The sequence below is a fragment of the Carassius gibelio genome, chromosome A2 (assembly GCF_023724105.1).
Source record: "Carassius gibelio isolate Cgi1373 ecotype wild population from Czech Republic chromosome A2, carGib1.2-hapl.c, whole genome shotgun sequence".
In the NCBI taxonomy this organism is placed as follows: Eukaryota; Metazoa; Chordata; class Actinopteri; order Cypriniformes; family Cyprinidae; genus Carassius; species Carassius gibelio.
The window spans coordinates 27,872,693-27,894,877 of record NC_068372.1 but is presented as its reverse complement, the minus strand read 5'-3'; the positions used below and the strand labels follow the sequence as shown (position 1 = coordinate 27,894,877).

Sequence of the window (22,185 nt, the reverse complement as noted above, 5' to 3'; positions counted from 1 at the left end):
AGGGACCGCGCCGTGACCTTCGTTGCCCGTAAGGCGAAGTCGGTCGCCGTGCGCAGCTCCTGCATCAACCCCGGGTCGGTACCACCCTCGTGCATGGTTTTGAGTGCCTTGGCTTGGTGTACCTGCAGGATAGCCATGGCATGCAGGGCAGAGGCAGCTTGGCCCGCAGCACTGTAAGCCTTGGCAGCGAGTGCGGCCGTCAGCCTACAGGCCTTGGACGGGAGGCGCGGACGATTCCTCCAAGTGGCGGCGTTTTGTGGGCACAAGTGCACCGCAACCGCCCTCTCCACCTGGGGAACCTCTACGTACCCCCTGGCTGCCCCGCCATCGAGGGTGGTGAGGATGGAAGAGGGAGAAGAGCGGCTTCTGGCCGTGAAAGGGGCCGTCCACGACTTCGTCACCTCTTCATGCACCTCCGGGAAGAAAGGCACCGGAGCAGAACGAGGTTGTGAGCCGCGTCCCGCGCCGAGAAACCAATCATCCAGCCGTGAGGGCTCGGGACTGGGCGGTGTAGTCACCTCCAGTCCGATACTCACGGCTGCCCGGGCAAGCATGGCCGACAACTCCAAGTCCGATTCGGCAGTAGCGACAACACCCGAGGGGGGCAGCCCCGCCGAACCTTCATCCTCAGAGGTCGATAACCCATCCCCCGATGCAGCAATCGACATCTGGTCCTCGGGCGGCGCACCGAAAGACACGCTGGGACCGCTGTGAGACGGCCCAGCAGAATCAATCGGCAGCTGCACGGGACAGTCGCTGCGTGAGGAGTGAGAGGTCCGTGGGGCGTGGCCCGGCGGAGAAGCTCTCACTGTGATCCTCAGATCTCCCAGAGCGCCAGCCGGCGGCCCTCTGCTCGAGCCAGAGAGACCGGGACGGGTGGCGACAGAGGGGTCTGCTGCACTCCCCTTGAGGAGTGAGAGACGCGATCGCAGCGCTGCCATGTTCATTCGCCCACAGTAGACGCATGAATCATCCACGAGCGCAGCCTCAGCGTGTTGGACGCCCAGACACTGCAGACAACGCTCGTGACCGTCAACCGAAGACAGGAAACGACCGCATCCAGAAGGACACGGACGAAACGGCATCTTGAAAAAGACGCGAATCGTCCGTGATTTGCTCTTTTAGAACTGTCTCTTTTAGCCGAAGCGCCCAGGGGAATCGCCGACTCGCAGGGACACCGCTGTAATGCGCCGTCACACCGACCAGGAACAGTAGAACAAAACAAAGATGATGGCTTTGTAGAGGTTTCTTCATCCACTACTCGGCTCCGAAGCAAAAATCTAATGAGTGGATGCACCTGTCGCCCTATTTATACCCGCTGGCACGGGGGGTGGCTCAGGTGTGTTAATCCACTTGCCAATTTCATTGGCGTTTTCTCTTAAAATCAGAGATGATTGGCCTCCCAAGTGAGACCCCATTTGTCGGTCGACATAACTCGTAGTGACCGACAGATAGGGAACCTAGAGTTTCCCTCATTTCAGGGTTAACATACTCAGAGTTTTCACTTAACCTCCTTTTCTGAAACAGGCCCCTGATGAAATGTTAAATATTTTTAATATAAAAGTGAAAAATGCAACATAAATTACTCTTATGAATTGTCTTTAACGCAGGAACACATTCATTTAGACAAAGAAATAAGACTCACCTAACAGATACTCTCTAGGCTATGTAACAACAATGCTGATTGTTGTGTATTGAGTGAGTCAATAACAAGAAAGTATTCTGTATTTGCGCACTCTAGTGTTGAATGTGGTAATTGCTATTGCGAAGTAAAGACGTTTCAGACGTTTCAGATCAGTTTACAATCAATAGCATAATCTACTAGTATGTCTATTTTTATAAAGATATTCTTTTAAATTCTGAACATTTTTCACTTAAAAACATATTTTTACAATGTGTTGTTGTAATAAATTGTATTATCTAAGCACAAACTAGATTAAAATGTGTGTCGCACTTTAGCTGAAAAAGTCTGAAGAATAAAAATGGGCACTTAATATTCCTTCAAAAAAATAAATGCACATAGAGCAACACTGCAGACATTTAATTAATAGTACTTAATTAATACTGTTATGCATTAAAAAATATGTTTCAGTTTAAAGTTTATTAAAATGTGTATTTTCTATTACACGTTAATTTGCTCTATTTACATATTGTCTGTCACTATTAAAGCTAAAGTGCACGTAAACACATTCACATTATAGAGCTTTTTAATTACTCTGCACATACCTCTGTTATGCATAGGTATATGTAAGTTATGAGCTAAAAAACAAACAAAACAAACTTCAGTTCATGCACTCAGCTTTAATCAGAATAGAGCTTTCTGGAGATTTAGGTGGTTAACAAATAGGAAACCATGGAGCATTTTCATCTCTGGCTCATCTTTTTTTTTTTTTTACATGTTAACTCTTGGTTTTCATCCAGAGTAGATATAAGATACAACATAATAAAACAACAACAACAACAGTAAATAAATTTTTGATTGTACATTACAGTCAAATGTTTCTGTTTTAGATCTAATAAGTCACAAAAAAATAGAAGAAGTCACAAAAAGTCACAAAAAATAAAGAACATCGACAATTTTGACTGAGTAAATTATGAAACATTTCTTACTGATTTTAACAGTCAAGTTTGTCTCTCTATACTTTGTTTGTTACTGATCAACCCATCTATAATGCATCTAAATTAAAAACTCAGCAGTGTTTATAACAAAACTATCATATAAAAGCACAATGTACTGCATATATCAGTTTGGATACAGTGTTGTGTGAACCAGGATGTACAAATATCATCTGTAATCAGGGTCTTGAAAGGGTGTCATGTGATTACATTTCCATTACATGTATTTTTCCAAACTCTCCAGAGCTTCTTTTTTTGTGTATCGTTTCCATTCATCTGGAATCTCACCATGTCCCTCAAATGTCTTACTGTAGTATGTTTCCAGATCTTTCTTGAATCTGCACACAAACCACTTCCAGTACGGCAGCTCAGAGTTGTCAGGGGTGATGCTCCAGTTAGAATATTTAGGACCTCCTCTTCTGTATTCTTTCCAGGGGACTGCATCATCTGAGGAATTTGGGTAAAAGGATCGATCACTCGAAACTGCTGTTGTGCAGATGTTAATAGACAAGTTTGTTGTTTCTCTGTAAAACCACCCATTCAGACCGATGTTGCGGTGAAAAGGAACGCTGTGATCTCCAGGATGGTCTTTCATTGTGTTGGTGCAGATGGCTTTACAGAAAGGACACTGAACCCAGCAGCACTGACAGAAGTGCTCAATCAAAATCTCATCTGGTCTCTTTCTGCAATTTTCCATTTTAATGTCATTGATGCTTTTAAAACTGTTCTGTAGGTTTGTCATCCTCTTCTCTAGACTGTCACTCAAAAAGGTCTCAAGAAAATCCAAATCTTTAATTTCACTGAGATCACCACATGAGTTCTCTGTGAGTTTCAGCTCATCTGTCAGGGCCTTGGTGAAGCATCTGAACCACATGTTGCCGTCTCCACTCTTACTCTTGACCTCGACTGTAGCTGCTTTCACTGCATTATTTACAGTCTGCTCCTTTTGTTTTAGATTTCCTTTGAAAACATTAAGGATAATTTTATTTTGTTTGGTGAAGTAACTTTTCACTTCATTTCTTATGAATTGTTTGAAGTGTTCTCTGGGATTATGAATGTATTCTATGAACTGCTCAAAGTCCTCCTTTTTTGCAAGGGATCTCAGAATGTGTTTCTCCAGATTTGGTCTGTTCTCACGTAAGGCTTTTATGTCAGACCTCATCTGTGCGGCCAAACCAATAGCAGTTTTGTTGTAAACTGCTTGTAAAATAGATGGTTCAAGTTTGCTGCAAATTAATTCACTCATTATAGTGGTTGTTGTTGTTCCTTTGTAGTAGTTTTTGAAGATTTTCCAATATTGAGTTTTTTGCTTATTAAGATAAAGTCTTGGGTCATTTGCTTCTCTGAATTCTTTGTGGAGTTCAGTAAAAGTTTTTATGGCAATCCCACACACATGGAGACTTAGATCTATGGTAAACTCCCTTTTCAGTTTGTATTTTTGGTTCACAGATTGATGATTCTGTACTGATTTTTTAACACAGTCTGTTATTTCTTGAACAAAACTCTCATTGTAGCCCCGTGTTCCAACTGGTGACTTCTTCACTATCCTTTCAGTTTCCTGAATAATTTTGTGAGTCAGATCCCTTACTAAGTAATGAATTTCAGCATTTACTTGATGCTTTTTTTCAGTCCATCTAAAATATTCTATGCCTGAGATAACTTTTTGACTGACCCAACTGAACATCCCACTCTTGCTTTTCTCAGTAGCTTTCGCTGATGCTGTCTCATCAGAGCGCTCCAGATGCTTCTTTATTATGATGTAGTCACAATAATCACTCCGGCGGTCTATCAGTTTGTAGACTTCTTGTTTTAATCGCTCATCTACAAGAGTCAGTTCATGGTTTTCAGATAATATCCGTGTCACATCCTCCAAAAAGTTAATGTCTGCCAGTGGAGGTGTGTCTTTGGTCATTTCAGTGACCCATTTACTCCACATTGTTTCAAACTCCTTTTCCAACATGTGTTCATCTATTCCTTTATTTCTCAGGCTCAGAGCTAGTTCCTTGCTCCGACTGAAAAGTTTATTTTCATACTCTGTCTTTCTTTTATCCAGCTGCTCCCTGGCTTTTTTCTGTTCAATTGCTTCATCTAACTTCCTTTTTGTAGCCTTCACAAGGTCATCATGAAGATCTTTGATTCTGGTTTCAAATCTTCCACGCCACTGACACAGAATGTCTTTGTCTTTGTCCTCCTCAAAGTAAGACATGATTGATTTTTCTACCTGCTCTTTTGTCTTTCTCATTTCAGTCAACAAGTCATTTTCCTGAACCTTAATGTTTCCATTTGCAATTCTGTTGTAGAATTTGTCTTCAATGGTCATCATGGCGCTCCTGAGGCTCCACGTCCAGTCACTGTATTTAGTTTCCAGTTTTCTGTATACTGCAATCTCAAGTGTGTTTTTAAAGCTGAACACAAAGTTTTCATTCAGCAGTGCATTCCACAGATCATTAACACGCATTCTGAACTGAGACAGTGTAATGCCATTAGATTTGGAAGCTTTTGATAGAATGCTGTTCTTTAACTCCTGAATATTTCTGCTGTAGTTGGGGTTCGGTGGTGCCATTGGTGGGCTGCCTTCCCAGAGCTGTGCAAAATATTTCACATCGTTCTGAACGTCAAATGCAATGACGTCACTGAAAAACTCTTTATCACAATCTTCCTCTTTAGCAGCGAGTTTCGTCATCTCATCCAGTTTCTCCTGCAGTCGTCTCCTTCCTTCCATGTTTTTCTCTCCGGCTGTGACATCTGAAACATTCTGATGCACAAACATGCAGCTTGGATTCAGTCTGATCTTCTTCATCCTCATGAAGGCCTGAACAACAATCTGAAGAATGTCCTGCATCTCAGCTGTGTTTTCTCCAAAGATGTTGATCAATGTCATATTTCCAAGACCAACAACAAATGTGGCCATTTCATTGTCGTGATTTCTTGTTGACCTTCCGGCCAGTTCTAGGGCACGAAGTCCCTCGGTATCAACGACCAGAATATAGTCAAACTTCAGCAGTTGTTTCATCTCCTCCGAGACTCTGACCAGCTGCATGAAAGCTCCTCTGGTGCATCTGCCAGCACTGACGGCAAACTGCAGTCCAAACATGGCGTTCAGCATGGTGGATTTCCCAGAGCTCTGAATCCCTAAAACTGACAACACATAGACTCTCTGGTCTCCCAGTTTCTGGATGAGTGCATCAAGAACCGCAGTAACCCAGATCAGAGGAACATGGGCTGCATCGCCATCCATCAGCTCCAGTGGAAATCCAGAGATCATCATCTCTGCTGCAAGACTTGGAAGAGAGGAGAAGTTACATTTGAAGTCTTTTTTATTTTTCTTTACAGATGAACATGATTCATATATCTGACCGATCTCTCTCAGTATGTGCTCCAAGCCAAAGGTTGCAGCTTGTAGTTTCTCAGATACTGTCTCAAGTTCAACTTGTGAAGCTGTCATTTGCTGTGATTTATCATGTTTCTTTTTAAGATTTAGGACTGTTGACCATTTTTCATCATACTCATGAAGAAGGGCTAAAAGACTTTCAGTAGTGTAATTGTCTAGCAGGATGCCCAGCCATTTCAGAAAATATGTCTCTTCATTTCCTAGTTGTGAATTCAGTTTTTGAATAAAGATTTTCATAAACTGACTTAAGACAGATGTTTGCTGCAGTTCACGGATTTTCTGCATTTCTGATTTTTTGAAACTTTTGTTCTTTTCAATGTTGTTTCCCTTATGTAGTTCTCCTAATGTAGGTCGATGAAGTTCTTTATTCTTCTGGCACCACTGATGCCACAGGTTTCCCTGACATGGCAGGAATGATTCTTTGATTTCAGTCAGATCTTTATCCTTCAGTAAATCTATCATCTGTTGCGCTGCTTCTTTTCCTTTCCTGCAATCATCATCATTGACCTCATCCACTCGGATATCACTGTTTTTGGACACATCTTCAAGCTTAAAGAAGGAACATGATTTAGTAGACAGGAGTCCATTTTTTATAGCACTTCTGATTTCTTCAAATACATCTGACTGATTTTTGCTTTTCAAACCAATTTTGTATTTCCCTTCCCGCATTTGTGTCAGAGGTAAATCTTTGTCAGTAAGAAGACAGATGAGTGGCTTTGAGTCCTTGTAGAAGGTTTGGATCTTGGTCATGCTTTTGTCTTTCTTGTCAAGTTGTGGTAAAATAACAACATTTAAAGAGGCCTTTTCAGTCAGGATACCCAGCTGTTTTTCATGCGCTCCTGCATCACCACGGAGGTTACAGAACGCAACACAATGATTAAATCTGTCTGTTTTCTCTCCAGATGGACAGTACCAAGCGATCTCCACCACTCCGTCCATCAGGACTCTGGTTCTGCTGCTGCCTGGGCAGTTCCTGTGGAAGAATGTGTTGTGTTTCTCATTGATCAGGCTGTTCATTAGTTGAGACTTGGATGAGGATGCAGGACCAAACCGGAAGAAAGCCACCATTGGGGTTTCTGCTTTGTAGACTGGCAGGAATTTGCTAGAAATTTTACCTGTATCATCAATTGTCTTCCAGCTCTTGTTAATTTGTCGGAATGTCCAGAGTGGGAACTCAATCTGTTGTGTGAATGGATCTGGAACAAGAAGAGGCAGAGCATACTGACACTGTGAGAGTTTAGTCACCATGAGCTGCTTTAGGAAACTATCAGCACAATGAAACACAGCCATCTGAACATCCATCAAGTGGACAGGATCTGATTTGTTCGTTTCATCAGCAGGTTTAGCAGTTTCTCCAAAAATATTATCAAAGGCATCAGCATCATCTTCAGAAGGGTCATTGTTCCTTTGTTGTTTGTGTTGTTCATTATTCTCTTTTATCTGAAGGTATCTTGCTCTGTAGTCCATCATCATCAATTTCTGTAGAAAAACTGAAGCCAGCTGCTCTTCTGCATAAAACTCTTGGGACTGTGATTGTGCAATTAGCTTAAGAAAGTCTACAGTTCTTAGTTTGCCTTCAAGATGAAGCCTCCCAATAAGTTTTTCTGCAGATAGCTGAAAAATACAGTACCATAAAATAGAATAATTGAAAAAGGAATGTTAATTTGTACACTTTTTTGAAAAGGTAATACATTAAAAGCATACGAAAAAAAATATGAATATGCTCCATGGTCTCACTGTTACATTTATTGGTATTTAACATTTGAAGGTATTATTTATTACATCTATAAACATAGAATCTATGATATCATAAATATATCTGAGGCTCCATTTTTATATATCCTATATCCAAAACCAACCACTTTTAAACAATCTAAAAAACATAACAGGCACATAAACATAGAGTGACAATTATTTTAGTAATAATTATACTTATAATACATATAATTATATATAATACTTTTGTGATAATAGTGGAATAGTCATAATTAAAATATGAATAATTCAAAAGTTTTTACCTTTTGTTTGTCTCCATTATCAGTCTGGACCAGGCTCCCCAAAGGCTGTGCATTAGTGTCGCTGATGCTTACTGTTTGATTTTATTAAAGCAGAGAAAAATACAGAAAAAATGGTTATTTTAAGATAATTTAAAAAAAGCTCAACCAAACTTTAGATTCAAGTAATAGGTAAAATAACAAAAAATACCTATCAAGTGATAGGTAAAAACTGATTGAATGCTTTGGATAAAAGCGTCTGCTAAATGCATAAATTTAATTTAATTTAATTAAATGGTATAAATGGAAGTGTGCAGATTCTTTTGAACATTCAGCGTGACTAAAACATATTGATTCACTAACAAATATAAAGCAGCAACACTCAGTTATGTCTTGCAACTTGATATATACTATATATGATTTCAATATAGTTAAGATGCATAAAGATAATTTAATGTCACATTCATTTTTAAGTATTTCGGAGATTAAAGATTTCTTTACAGACTGATCAAAATGTATTAAACTCAATTAAAACTAATGCTTTTTTTTATCGACTATTTTATGACCACAAGTCAATCTATTAAACTATTTTCACAGATTTTAATCTATGATACCTTAAAGCAGGGATGAGCAACTCCATTTATCTGAATCAACATCTGACTCACTGAACTGAAGCTGTTTGACTGAAGCTGTCAAACTGTCTGTTTGAGTGTTATGTAAAGCTTGATATGAATACATGATTTTTTTAAAACAATTTATGAAGAGTGGGTGCATGCTCCCTCAGAAAGCAATATCTGTACTTGAAGCACACTTACGAATACCTACAAATACTAATGTGATCATGTTAAAAAAAAACAAAAAATAGGCATAATTCCACAAACAAAAACTTACTTAATATTGATAATATTTGAATTTATTGCATTATTATTTTTAAATATTGAATTAAATTTTTTTAATGAAGTTGTGAAAAAATGTAAGCTAAAAATGAAGGGGTGTTACCACTTTGATATTCACTGTTTTCCAGGCCTTTCATAGAGCTGTACATCTCTCTGGTGTAGCACTGCTGATTATTGTCAGTGAACAGACGCTTAATCCTGTCCATCAATTCTCTCATTTCTGATTTTTTGTTCATGATCTTGCTGCAGGTGTGATATCTTCCTCCACATTTGTTCAGCAGCTGCTCCAGAACAGAGTTGTTCTTCAGGTCCTCTATTATAGTGTCACACTCTTCCTCATTCTCATAGGTGAAGACAATAATCACAAATGAAAGAACTCTGTCACCAAATATTCTCCGTAACCATTCAATGCCCATCTTATCAGCATCTGTTAACTGGCCCAATCGCACAACAAAGATGAAGGCATGGATTTCATTTTCATTCACTAGTTGACCAATATCATGAATGAGAGGTTTTAGATCAGTCTCCTGGGAGCCAATCATGTTGATCACTGAGACACAATGTTCTGATATCTTCCTCTTTTGAATGATAATTTGAAATTCTCCATTTTGTTGTTTATCTCCAAGTAGAACATTGTCACATCCAAACTGGACAGCATCAGATCTTCCAAATAATGCAACAGTCAAATCAGGATCATTGTGATCTAAAAATAAACAACACAGAGCTGTTCTCAAACTCTGAGAATGTACAGTAAGAACACACCACAATATATGTAAATGAAATAGTGTTTCTTACTGACAGTTCTGTCATGAAAAGTTTAGTATGGTAATATACTATTGGTATGGTAATGACATTGTTAATGTGTTTGGTCTTGGTGGAATAGATCTGCAATGCTTCTGCTGCTGTGCAGAGCAAGTACCAAGACTTGTTACTGCCAATACATCCACATACATGCTGCTGTGAGCTTGTAAGAAATACTGCTGCTGCACATATAACATACATGAAATAATCCCATAAAATATCTATACAGCTAGACTGGGGAAGGTAGAGAGTTTCTGATGTGCGCTGCAACTGCTACAGCAAGTACTGGATGAGTCTTTCAATGTGCACCAAGCTCATTGGCTGCTGATGCAAATAGATTCAGTCAGCAATGCCATGCCAATAATGATGAGATTATTTCAGATTGAGTTAGAACCTATAGACCTGTGCCATCTAGAATTTCATGACAGAAATTTGTACCAGTTGCATTTCTTACCTGTGTTGTTGTGAGATGAATCATTAAAGCCTGAGCACAGTGCTACAATGTCTGCATTACCTTTAGATTTCGGGTTAATCCCTTCTTCTATTGGTTTCACATCATCCTGGAGAGATAACAAGCAATGACCTATTTCTTATTAAAATTATTTTTAAAGGTTGTTTAATTGTGCAAGAGTAACAATGTTTATGCATCTGAAAATCACATTCTATGTTTATTCTGCATGACTGCTTGTTAATACAAAAACTGTAGGTGAAACAGTTAAATCTTTGAATTAGATGGACAATTTCTAGAACATTGGGCCATGTAGTATATGTAAAACGAAGGAACACTCTTAAAAATAAAGGATCATACTTGCATTGATGCTTCATTGATCTTTACTTGCATTGATTTCCATTCCACAAAAGGTAAACCTTTTTTTTGTCCAAAAAGGTTATTTAGATTAATTAAATATAATTTACACTGAGAGAAAAATTATTATTTTAAGAACTGTTCACTGAAAGTTTCTTTAGTTATTCTATGGCTTCACTGTGAAAACCCTCCTTTGGAACCTTTATTTTTAAGAGTGCAAGAACAATAAAACTTTAAAAAGACATTTCTCTTCAAAATTATTAATTAAACTTTATTTGGAGTATTTCTTTATTGCACAATGCACATTTCTTAATAATGTGCCTAAAATGTGTTTTAATATCACTTTTATTAAGGACTGAATGATTTCTGAATATCAGTCTTTAAATTTACAATATTTTATGTGTACCTTGTATACGTGCAATAGTTTCCAGTTTGGCACAATCAAATATACATAAATCTTTAGTTGGAACTCAGTGCAACTTCCGCACAATTAAAGAGCATTAAGCACAAAATTGGCTAATTATACCATTTTGGTCTATACACTGTTCACTGGAAGATTCTGCTTTTAAACCGTTTATTTTTAAGAGTATTATCACATTTACCTTGTATTCTCCATGTGCTTTATTTGAGGTCCCAAGAGGCTTTACACCATGGTCTTGATCATCTGATGTGGAAAGAAATGAAGTTGGTTGTATCTGAAATTCTATTTTATTAGTTAAGTCTTCATCATGTATCACTGGAAGTTTGTCCGTCATGTTATCTGGGGTTTTATGTGTCATTGGATCCAAGGCATCATCTGCTTCTTGATTTGTTACATGAAAATTGTCCATGACATTAACTCTATATTGATGTGTCACTGGAAGATTGACATCATTTGGATTTCCGTGTGACACTGGAGAAATGTCCATGACATCTTCTGAATCTCCATATGGTTCTGGAGTGGTGTCCATGACATCATCATCTGTACTTTGATCCATAATTATATGGCTGGAAAGGAAAATTAACATTGCCCAGGTTTGGTGGATCAGATAAACCACAGACAATACAAATAAAAAATTATTTGATCACTTTTTGCGTCAAACGTAACTTTCATTGTAGATACAAAATATCAAAACAAGTGACATCTGCAAATGCAAATTATGCTTTATGTAAAAAAGAAGAAGAAGAAAGAGATTTAAATGCTGTTTGGATTAGTACATGGTAAAAGTCTACACCAGAAACCGGGACATTCAAATTCGTTTTATCATGAAAAACGCTTAATGTACCTAAACATCGACCAGGGAAATTGTTGTCAAACCTTACTTGTAATAAACATTAACTACTGTTATTGTGTTATTTTACTTTATATTATGTTATTTACTCAATATGGTATTATCTTACTTAAAATATTATGTGTGACCATGAAAACAATCAATATATTGATCAATATGCTGAATTATTCCCAAATACTGGATGTCTTGAAGAGGACTGGATGTATAAAGGCCCTCCCATTGGGCAGTACTGATAGTGTTAAAGAGTATTGGATGTATAAAGCTCCTCCCATTTAGAAGTACTGGTAGTTTCCATTGAATTGTACCTGTGAACTTAAGTAACCCTGTGAACTTTAGTTGATTTCCAGAAGCTGACAAGTAGCAGTAAACAGATTTGATAAATGTCTCATGTGACCACCAGCAACCAACAGGAAGAGGCAGACTGAAAGTTTTAACAAAAAGATTGATTTAGCCAAGTTCCACCATTAAACTACCAACTTTGGTAAGAGATAAGAGTATAAAACGAGTGCGCGAACAGACACAGATTCAGATGCGGCGGCCGTCATCTTGGGTTTATTGCGGTGTTTAATAAAGTTTTATTTTGACATTTGGAACTATGTTTCTTGATATTTATTTTACAACTTCAAGAAGACTGTTGTTTGTTACACAACACTGTCAAAAGAACAAGCCCTTATTCCACAGATAAAGTGAATAATATCACTATTTTATTTGCGTTTTCCCATAGAATTCCATCTTACGTAAAAAGCCATAAGTGGATTCATACATAATTGGTTTAACCAGTGCTTGAAGTGGGCCGGTACACACTGGTGTTGTGCCGAAAATTGATCATCTGCCAAAAATATGATTGCCGTCTCTAATACATTTTATGGGTTTTATTGACCATTTAAAGGCATTTCAACAGGTGAAAAGGACTGAATGAGGTAATCAAGGTATCAAATATAACAACCATGAATAAAATCAAGTCATTCTGAAGCAGAAAGAACTGTTCACTCAGTAAGCAGAGTTTGTAATCACATTTGGCAAGTGTAAAACTGCATTTTATGGATATTTCAACAGGTAAAAAGGACTTATACTCAGAGTAAAAGCCTCAGTGTCTGGGTAATTAGAAATTATACTATACAGAACACACTACACAGGCAGGATCACTTCTTATCTCGACCAATCAAGTGAGTGAAGTCAAGCGGAATAGGACTACCTCAAGTGTGGAGTGCAATAGCATGCCAGGAGGTGCGTAGAGTAGTATAATTTGATTAATTAAAAAATAATGAATTATTGATTATGGACAAAAAGGCAGGAGCTGGTTGCTGAAGCCATGCCCACCAAGCTTGACGGTAGTGTCAGCAGTGGCAATCCACATGTCACTCAAGTGGCCACACCCTTAATTATGCAGAACTTAAGGCTTAATATAATTTAAACGGAGTTATAAAAAAAATACACCCTCTTCACAGTTGTCATGAAGGACAAAATTAAAGTGACGTGACATACAGTCAAGTATTGTGACCCATACTCAGGATTTGTTCTCTGCATTTAACCCATCCAAAGTGCACACACACAGCAGTGAACACACACACACACACTGTGAACACACACCTGGAGCAGTTGGCAGCCATTTGTCACAGTCATACCACAATTATTTCTTAATTCATGCCAGGAGATAGGTAGGCTAAATGAAAAACGAAGTCAAGATCGATATAAAACATTTGTCGTAGACCTTTTTAATGATGTAAGTTATAATTTATGAAGTAAATTGCATTATTTTACATTAAAACTAGCAGTAACTCTGAACTAATGTAAACAAAGAATGCTTCTGTGCACTGGCGTCCTCCCACAAATTAAGAGATTTTAAACAAACACTGTTAATACACATCTAGTTAACCAAATGAAACAATACATCTTAATTACATATGTAACCACGGTTCCCTGAATAGGAAACAAGATGCTGAGGTGATGTCACTGTATGGGTACAGTATGGTAATAGTGCTTGGTAGCACCTTATGCATGTGTAAGCATAGTATACCTGAGTGCTGCGCACTATTTCGCTCAGATTTCATGATACTAAGGAAATTATCAAGGTATAGAACAGCCCGAACCACAGCTTCTCGTTCCCTTTCCAGGGAACCGTGGTTACATATGTAACCGAGATGTTCCCTTTCATAGGTCACAACGATGCTTCAGTGAAATCACCGTATAGGAACGCTATATCATCACGCCTGATGCAAATGCTAGGAAAGCATCTGCTAAAACGGAAAGGAGCATACTCACAACCACGCTGTAAAGTTTGACAAAATTGCTCGGTGAGGTCCATCCTGCCGCAGCACATATATCATCCACAGAAGATCCACTAAGAAAGGCTTGCGATGAAGCCACCGCTCTTGTAGAATAAGCTCGACTTCCTAAGGACGACGCAAACCCGTGCACCTGATTGGCTATGTATATAGCCTACACCAGCTAATGGGACATGCATTGCTTTGTGACAGCATAAACTTTATTTTTACTTACAAAACAAATGAACACTGTTGACTCCCGGCATCGGGCTGTACGATCAACATAGATCTTAGTGCCCTGATAGGACAAATGCTTAGATCTCCTAACCACGCCTCTGTGGGAAAGAAAGCCTCCAAGACAACTTGCTGGAAGTGAAAAAGGATTTGAAGCGACCTTAGGGACAGTCAGGCCTTGGTCGCAGCAAAACTTTCACAAATCCTGGTGCAAAATCTATGCATGAAGGTGAAATAGAAAGAGCTTGTAAATCCCCAACTCTCTTGAGGGAAGATGAAGCTAACAGTATTACTGTATTTAGAGTCAGGATTTATTTTTTATTTTTTTTTGACACAGATTCCAAGTGCTCAAATGGATGTCCTGATAACCCTCGTAATCCAGATTGCACCCTGGAATTAAACTGCTGGTTTCGTCTGGTCAGAGGAGAACTGGCCCCCCAACTGAGCCTGGTTTCTCCCAAGGTTTTTTTCTCCATTCTGTCACCGATGGAGTTTCGGTTCTTTGCCGCTGTCACCTCTTGCTTGCTTAGTTTGGGTAACTTCATTTACAGCGATATCATTGACTTGATTGCAAATAAATTCACAGACACTTTTAAACTGAACAGAGATGACATCACAAAAGTCAATGATGAATTGCTTTTAACTGTCATTTTGCATTATTGACACACTGTTTTCGTAATGAATGTTGTTCAGTTGCTTTGACGCAATGCATTTTGTTTAAATCGCTATTTAAATAAAGGTGACTTGACTTGAATACAAAGGATAGATCCCATAATGGAACTCGCGCAGGGTGGAATGGTCCCAGCCGTCGTGAACCCTGAATAAATTGGGGACCAGGGGATGATGGCCCACTGAGATGCCGTCTATGTAAGTGTGGTTAGCTAATATGGCTGTCACATATACTTTAAGAGTGGCTGGTGTTACTCCCTTTAAAAAAAAGGTCTTGAAGAAACAGGGCAGTAATTTCGCATGCAAAATTTTCACATCACAAAATAAATTCGACCTTACATTATGTCAATCACACTTGCACACTGCCTCCGTCAAAAAAAACATTTTGGAAAAGGTTCCACTCTTTCCAACCATATTCTGGATCAGGGGCATTCGTGGGCTATGGCGTCCATTCCCAGGGTTGATGGGGCAAATAGGGAGAACCATACCTTACCCTAGATTACGTCCAAATCTGCCAAAGGGGGGGGGGGGGGGGGGGCATCGGGCTATATAAGCAGCCGTCTCACCCAAGCAAGCAGATTTAATTAGACTGAAGAGACGACATGAGGTGTCCTTGCATATAGCATGGCAAAGTATGCAGTACTTGTTCTGTATCTAAGGGAACCGAGGTTACGTTATTAACCGAGTATGTTCCCTTTTGATAATACACTCGTACTGCTTCGTAAGCCATTAGGTTGAGACGCTACGGGGACAATACAATCACGTCGTGCTATCAGGAAGGATGAAATGGTATTCACCCAGAGCACTGAGAAGGGCTGGTAACGAATACATACAATATCCCAGACTAACGACCAGTCATCTTGTTGACCTCCTACAGTTCAGGCGCCAAGGGGCCTGAGAACATGTAGGGGACAAAGCTAACCCCAGGGACCCGGATGCTGTCGGGGTCCTAGGCTGGACAACAAGCAAAAACTGACCATGACGGTGGGTTTATGCTGACAGGACCTGCGTTTGTTGCACCACCCCTATACATTGTGAGTAAATCACTCACATATGTGACTAAATCTTTACTCTGGTGACTAAATGATGTATAATATTAGCCAATGGCTAATAAATTCTCAGAGTTTACTCGCCAGTGTGTGATTTTGAGGCTAAGTATAAGTTTAGCACAGATATATATATATTAATTCGCCGAACACTCTGCATCATGCGATCTGTGATATATTTCAGTTGCGCATCTCAATGGATGTGAAGGCGCACGACTCGCGTCACTTTCTCTCAAATGCGCAAAGTGAGAAAGAGAGAGAGAGTGCGAGTCTTACATATCATGCAGAGTTGATGCGTTACATGTAAACTATGTTCTTTGTTGTATTTTCCTGTCAAAATAACAGAAGTCCTTTTGGATTTTTTCTTTTTAAGTTTTAAAAAAATGCCAGGTTTTCCAGTAGTGGGTGGAACTAATGCACAAACAACAATCTCATTTGCTGGTGCTCACTTATTATCGTCCCTGTTTTGATTTCAGCAAATCAGTTCCTGTGAATGGACACAACCTGATTAATATTCATGAATCTAGCAGCTCGTTCAACCTTATTGCATGTTTTACTGTTGTTGTTAGTAGAATTCAGATTATTATTATCCTCTTATCAGCATAATAAACTTTTTTTTTTTTTTTTTTTTTTACAGAAACACTGAATGACAAACAAAGCACCACCAACAGTCCTAAATTCAGTTAAAATGTCTGTGTATTCATACATGGTTATGAATTATAATTAAAGTTCTATCTACCAGATATCATATTATAATACCTTGACTGACTGATGTTAAGTACGTACTTTCAGGTATTTAAAAATGTAAAAAGCTGTGCCATTTTAAAAACATATACAGTATATATATATAAGGGCTGCACGATTAATTGCATGCGTCATGTGTGTCTCATCCTGTGATTAGCAGTAAATGTCCATCACCTGCTTTCAAATGGAGCAGCACTTACCATACGGAGCCGTAGTTTGCTGACAAGCTATGCAATATCTCGTTCATAACCGCATGCAAATCATCTGCGATTATGAACATGTTATTGCATAGTTTGTCAGCAAACTACGGTTCTGCGTTGTAAGTGCCACTCCATTTCAAAGCGGGTGATGGACATTTACCGCTAATCACAGAACCAGCTTTACTGACGAGACACACCGAGGTGATGAAGCAGAGTTGGAGAGGTTGGCCAGACTTGGGTGGATCTGTTTGCGACTCGAGAGACATCATACTGTCCCCTCTGGCTTCCTCTGACTCATTCAGCTCCACTGGGGATGGACGCCATGGTAAAGACTTGACCGAGAAATTTTTTCCCTGATTGCTCTGCTACCGGAATTTCTGGAGAGAATACGTCGGGACGGAGTCCGGCTGGAAGATTTTTATTAGTAAGGTTTTAATTAATCAAGTATATAATTAATGTGAATCTAGCCATTTTTTGCTGCTAGTTATTATTCTATTAAAATTTTATGGGTCTAAAATCTAATAGAAAGTTGCCTACGCCCTGGAATGTACAAAACTGATGAGAAACACATGGTCAGACATACATACAGGGCCTTTCTTTAGAATAAATCAAGCAAGGGGGCCTCTCCTCTCTAAGGAGGTATGAAAATTGTGAGCATAAAGGAAAAGTTTGACTATGTGGAACCGCCCCATATAGTGTATATAAGGAGATACCAAATAACATTCGAGAGATCTCCTTGCAAGGAGCTCTCTGCTTTGTTTTGCTTAAAATAAAGTCTTTTCTTCTGAGAGAAAAATCCCTGACTGAGTTTGATTCTTCGGAGAACCGGCAAAAGACACCACATTAGTAGCCCTGCTCTGGCCGGCCCGGGTATGGTTCCTGGGCCTGATTTCTCTTTTTGACAGCACTCAAAACAGCACAGGAGAGATCTCCTCTTGCAGGCGGAGGATGCGCCCCACATGGAGCTTAGAGGCTGTAGGTGTGGTCTCTAAGGAGGCACAACTCTTAGCTTCCGGTCTCTCAACCGAGGTTATTGAGACCATTCTCCAATCCAGAGTCCCTCAATGAGGAAACTGGATGCCTTGAAGTGGAATCTTCCCCGATTACTGTCAGGCTCCTATTTTTGCTCTCCATTGAAGTCACGACTCAAATTCGCTCAAAAAAACAAAACAAAAAAAAAAAACACAGCAGATAACAGTCAGCCACCTCACTCACAGGAAGACGATAATAACTGCCATATTTTCACATTTAGAAAGGCGCAAAGCCTTTCATGGTCCAGTTTCCTTGATGAAAGCAAGATTAACCAATCAATTGTTATTAATGATGATGATATTTAAAATAAACCTTCAGATTTTAGAATAGGTATCATGTTTCAAATATTGTAAAATGCTTTAAAAATAATAATAATACATTTAAATGTATAAATAATTTAAAAGGCAGACATTTGTGTATGCTGTTGAAGACATTAAGTTGATTCAACATACAGATCTTATTTTTATTCTATTGATTATTTAAACTCATCAAACCTGATGTCTGCACAGAGAGAATGGCTTGTTTTATTCATTTAGACCTGTTTTACACACATCATACTCCTATACCATAAATAGGCCTAAAGCATTTACAAATTGACAAACCTAAAGTAGAAAAACAGACATTTCTGACGACATTGTATTATAGAGATAAGTAATTCAGTTAATTTTAGAAATGTAACTAAATGTTATTACTTATGTTAGAGATGAAGAGAAGGACAAAGGATGCAAGTAGATGATTTACAGCCACTGTACTGAAAAGTGAAACTGAAATCTAAAACGTCCACCAATGTGTTTTTGGCCAAAACCATTAGAAGGAAAGTGTGCAACCTTTAGTGAAAGAAGTGTAACAGCTGGTTTGCAAGTATGTGGAAATGGATTTATTTTTAATGGATGTCAATGTAGGAGACGCTTCACTACGCTGAATAAACAGCTTTTCAGAAGAAACAGCTTATCATTTATTGAATTGAGAGCCTATCTATAATCTCCAAAAAAATTTACACTAAACAATACTTTTGGATTTAACTATTTTCAGAGTTTACAGCGACAAAATAGTCGAGCTAATGAGTATGTTTGAATCCTCAGTGTTCATAAAAGAGTAGGCAAGAATTGCACTAATCTCGCGAGATTCGGACATACGTAGGCTATACTTAATTTGAGTTCTAATATGCCTACTTACCTACTTTATAGTAGGGAAAAAGAGTACTTTAAAGAAAGAAGTACGTTCGAAAACCGCAGTATATTCATAAAACAGTAGGCAAGAAATCCCTGTAATAATTTAAAAGGCAGACATTTATTGTGTATGCTGTTGAAGACATTAAGTTAATATAACATCTTATTTTTATATATAAAAAAATTATGTTGATTTACAAGTGTTTTTGTTAACCTTTTTCAACCATTTAGCACTAAACATTTTTCTGGGTAATTACTCACCATCATGTCATTCTAAACCCTTAAGACCTCCGTCCATAATTGAGGTCCAGAAACGTAGCAAAAAGAGATCGCTAAAATAATCCATGTGTTTCATAACATTACGAAGCTACGAGCTTACTTTTTGTATGCAAAATCTTATATCAAAATTCAGACAGCTTGAACTGCCCGTTGTTTATAAGTTAAGCGTTTTTCACCTCAAGCGTTTTTAGAATGTCCCCAGAAATCAAACGGCTCCAACTCCACCTCATAATATGCAACTGAATTATATATTTCATCTGACTCCCAGGAAATTGACTGTATTGAACAATTTGCATAAAAACTTAATGGATATTTGGTCAAGTAAATAAAGATGAAAGCTGAAATTTTATGAATGTGACATTAGCAAAGAAAAAAATGGATGCACATGATTAAATGTAAATCATCAAATAAAACGATTAAGGACATAAATAAATATTATAGCACATGCATCGTGTCATTAAATAAAATAAAGGTTTCTCCTTAATAACACAAATATGTACATTATAAAAATAATTAATAATAAATGAAAATCACCTGTTGTAATCGGAATCCATCCAAGCTTGACAGTCAAAAGGATTCAAAATACTGAAACAACTCAAACATTACACACTGTATATGAAGACGAGAAACAAGGCAAGCCACGATCACAAATGAAACGGTGCGCTACAAAGAGGGTTGCCAGATTTTCACAGCAAAACATGCCCAATTGCTACTCAGAACAAGCCCAGTCGCTTTTCTGGGGCGATTCCTCTGATAAAAATGTACCAGGGGCTAAATATCACGTTATTGGGGTCGCTTTAACCCACGCAAATGAAAAACATCCTGCGACAACTGTGTAAAAGTAGCCCAATTCCGCGGGAAAATCGAGGACCTGGCAACACTGGGAGGAATAGGGTTTCTTGTTCAGATAAATCACATGATTTCCAGTTCACCGGGAGATTGCACTTTGCCTTATTTGTCCACATGAAACATCTACAGTACATACAAATAAAAAAATCTCAAAAACACAATAATAATAAAAAGTATAGTCAGATAATTTAAATAATACTCTTGTATTCCTCAAACTCATCAAACCTGACGTCTGCAGAGAGAATGGTTTGTTTTATTCATTTAGACCTGTTTTACACACGTCATACTCCTGTACCATAAATAGGCCTAAAGCATTTACAAAGTGACAAACCTAAAGTAGAAAAACTGAAATTTCTGACGACATTGTATTATAGAGATAAGTAATTCAGTTAATTTTAGAAATGTAACTAAATTTTAAGAAGTTTATTTATTGTGTTAGAGATGAAGAGAAGGACAAAGGATGCAAGTAGATGATTTACAGCCACTGTACTGAAAAGTGAAACTGAAATCTAAAACGTCCACCAATGTGTTTGGCCAAAACCACTAGAAGGGAAGTAGAAATAGTATATTGCCAGAGGTTATTAAAAAACCCTGCAAAGTAAAATCATGAAAATAATGCTCTTGTATTCCTAAAACCATCAAACCTGACATCTGCACAAAGAGAATGGTTTGTTTTATTCATTTAGACCTGTTTTACACACATCATACTCCTGTACCATAAACAGGCATAAAGCATTTACAAATTGACAAACCTAAAGTAGAAAAACAGAAATTTTTGACAACATTGTATTATAGAGATAAGAAATTCAGTTAATTTAAAAATGTTATACATTTTAAGAAGTTTATTACTTGTGTTAGAGATGCAGAGACTGACAAAGGATGCAAGTAGATGATTTACAGCCACTGTACTGAAAAGTGAAACTGAAATCTAAAATTCCCACCAACGTGTTTGGCCAAAACCACTAGAAGGAAAGTGTGCAACCTTTAGTCAAAAAAGTTTAATGGCTGGTTTGCAAGTATATGGGAATGGAAACCAGAGGCAGTTATTTTTAATGGATGTCAATGTAGGAGAGGCTTCACTACGCTGAATAAACAGCTTTTCAGAGGAAACAACTTATCATTTATTGAATTGAAAGCCTATCTATAATCTCCAAAAAATGTTACAATAACAATACTTTAGGATTTAACTATTTTCAGAGATTACAGTGAGAAAATAGCAGTAGCCGAGCTCATGAGTATGTTTGAATCCTCAGTGTTCATAAAAGATTAGTTAAGAATTGCACAAATTTTCGTGAGATTTGGACATACATAGGCTATACTTAATTTATGTTCTAATATGCCTACTTACCTACTTTATAGTAGGGAAAAAGAGTATGTTAAGAAAGAAGTACATTCAAAACCGCAGTATTCATAAAACGGTAGGCAAAAATCCCTGGATGTCCTTGTAACGATATGAACTTCCTATTCATTGGGAAGAAGGAGGGGGGAACCGGCGCACAATCAAAAACACTTTAATATTCAAAATAAACACAAAACAGCGCGTCAGCCCCTCACGGCGACTGACACGCACAAATAAAAAGCAAACACATAAAATAATGTCCCAGGCCTGGTCCTCTCTCGTCCTTCACGGTCGTCACTCCAGTTTTATATCCTTCCATCTCCTACGTGGGACTCGATACTGGCGATGGGACGCAGGTGTAGCTCATCTCCAATCACTACACCTGGCCTCACTCCTCGTTCCCACGCCTCTCGGCCCCGCCCCACTCGCCACATACCCCCATCGCCCCTCGCAGGCCGGGGGGTACCCTCGAGACTGCGCTCTACCCCCCCCCCCCTTCCCTCCAGGGGGGACCGCTCACAGGGACCTGCGGGAACATGGGGGTAGGACAGACGAGGCGAGAGAAAAGGAGATGGAAGGAGGAGCG

General features: G+C 38.6%; 1 protein-coding gene across 1 annotated transcript; it reads right to left on the bottom strand.

Annotated features, from left to right (window-relative positions):
- Nucleotides 1–2,281: 2,281 nt before the first annotated feature.
- On the bottom strand, nucleotides 2,282–20,098 carry LOC127935911 (interferon-induced very large GTPase 1). The gene is made up of 6 exons (XM_052534135.1): nucleotides 19,946–20,098; nucleotides 11,106–11,490; nucleotides 10,153–10,258; nucleotides 9,001–9,600; nucleotides 8,026–8,096; nucleotides 2,282–7,621 (listed from the first exon to the last, which is right to left on the bottom strand). Exons 1-6 carry the CDS (start codon nucleotides 19,963–19,965, stop codon nucleotides 2,834–2,836), a joined length of 5,970 nt encoding a protein of 1,989 aa, XP_052390095.1. The 5' UTR covers nucleotides 19,966–20,098; the 3' UTR covers nucleotides 2,282–2,833.
- Between the last annotated feature and the right edge of the window lie 2,087 nt (nucleotides 20,099–22,185).

Coding starts and splice junctions, on each gene's coding strand:
- LOC127935911 (XM_052534135.1), bottom strand. CDS start 19,965: ATGGATTCCGATTACAACAG. Junction 8,097..9,000: donor AAACAGTGAATATCAAAGTG/GTAACACCCCTT, acceptor AAAATCAAACAG/TAAGCATCAGCGACACTAAT. Junction 7,622..8,025: donor ATAATGGAGACAAACAAAAG/GTAAAAACTTTT, acceptor TGTATTTTTCAG/CTATCTGCAGAAAAACTTAT.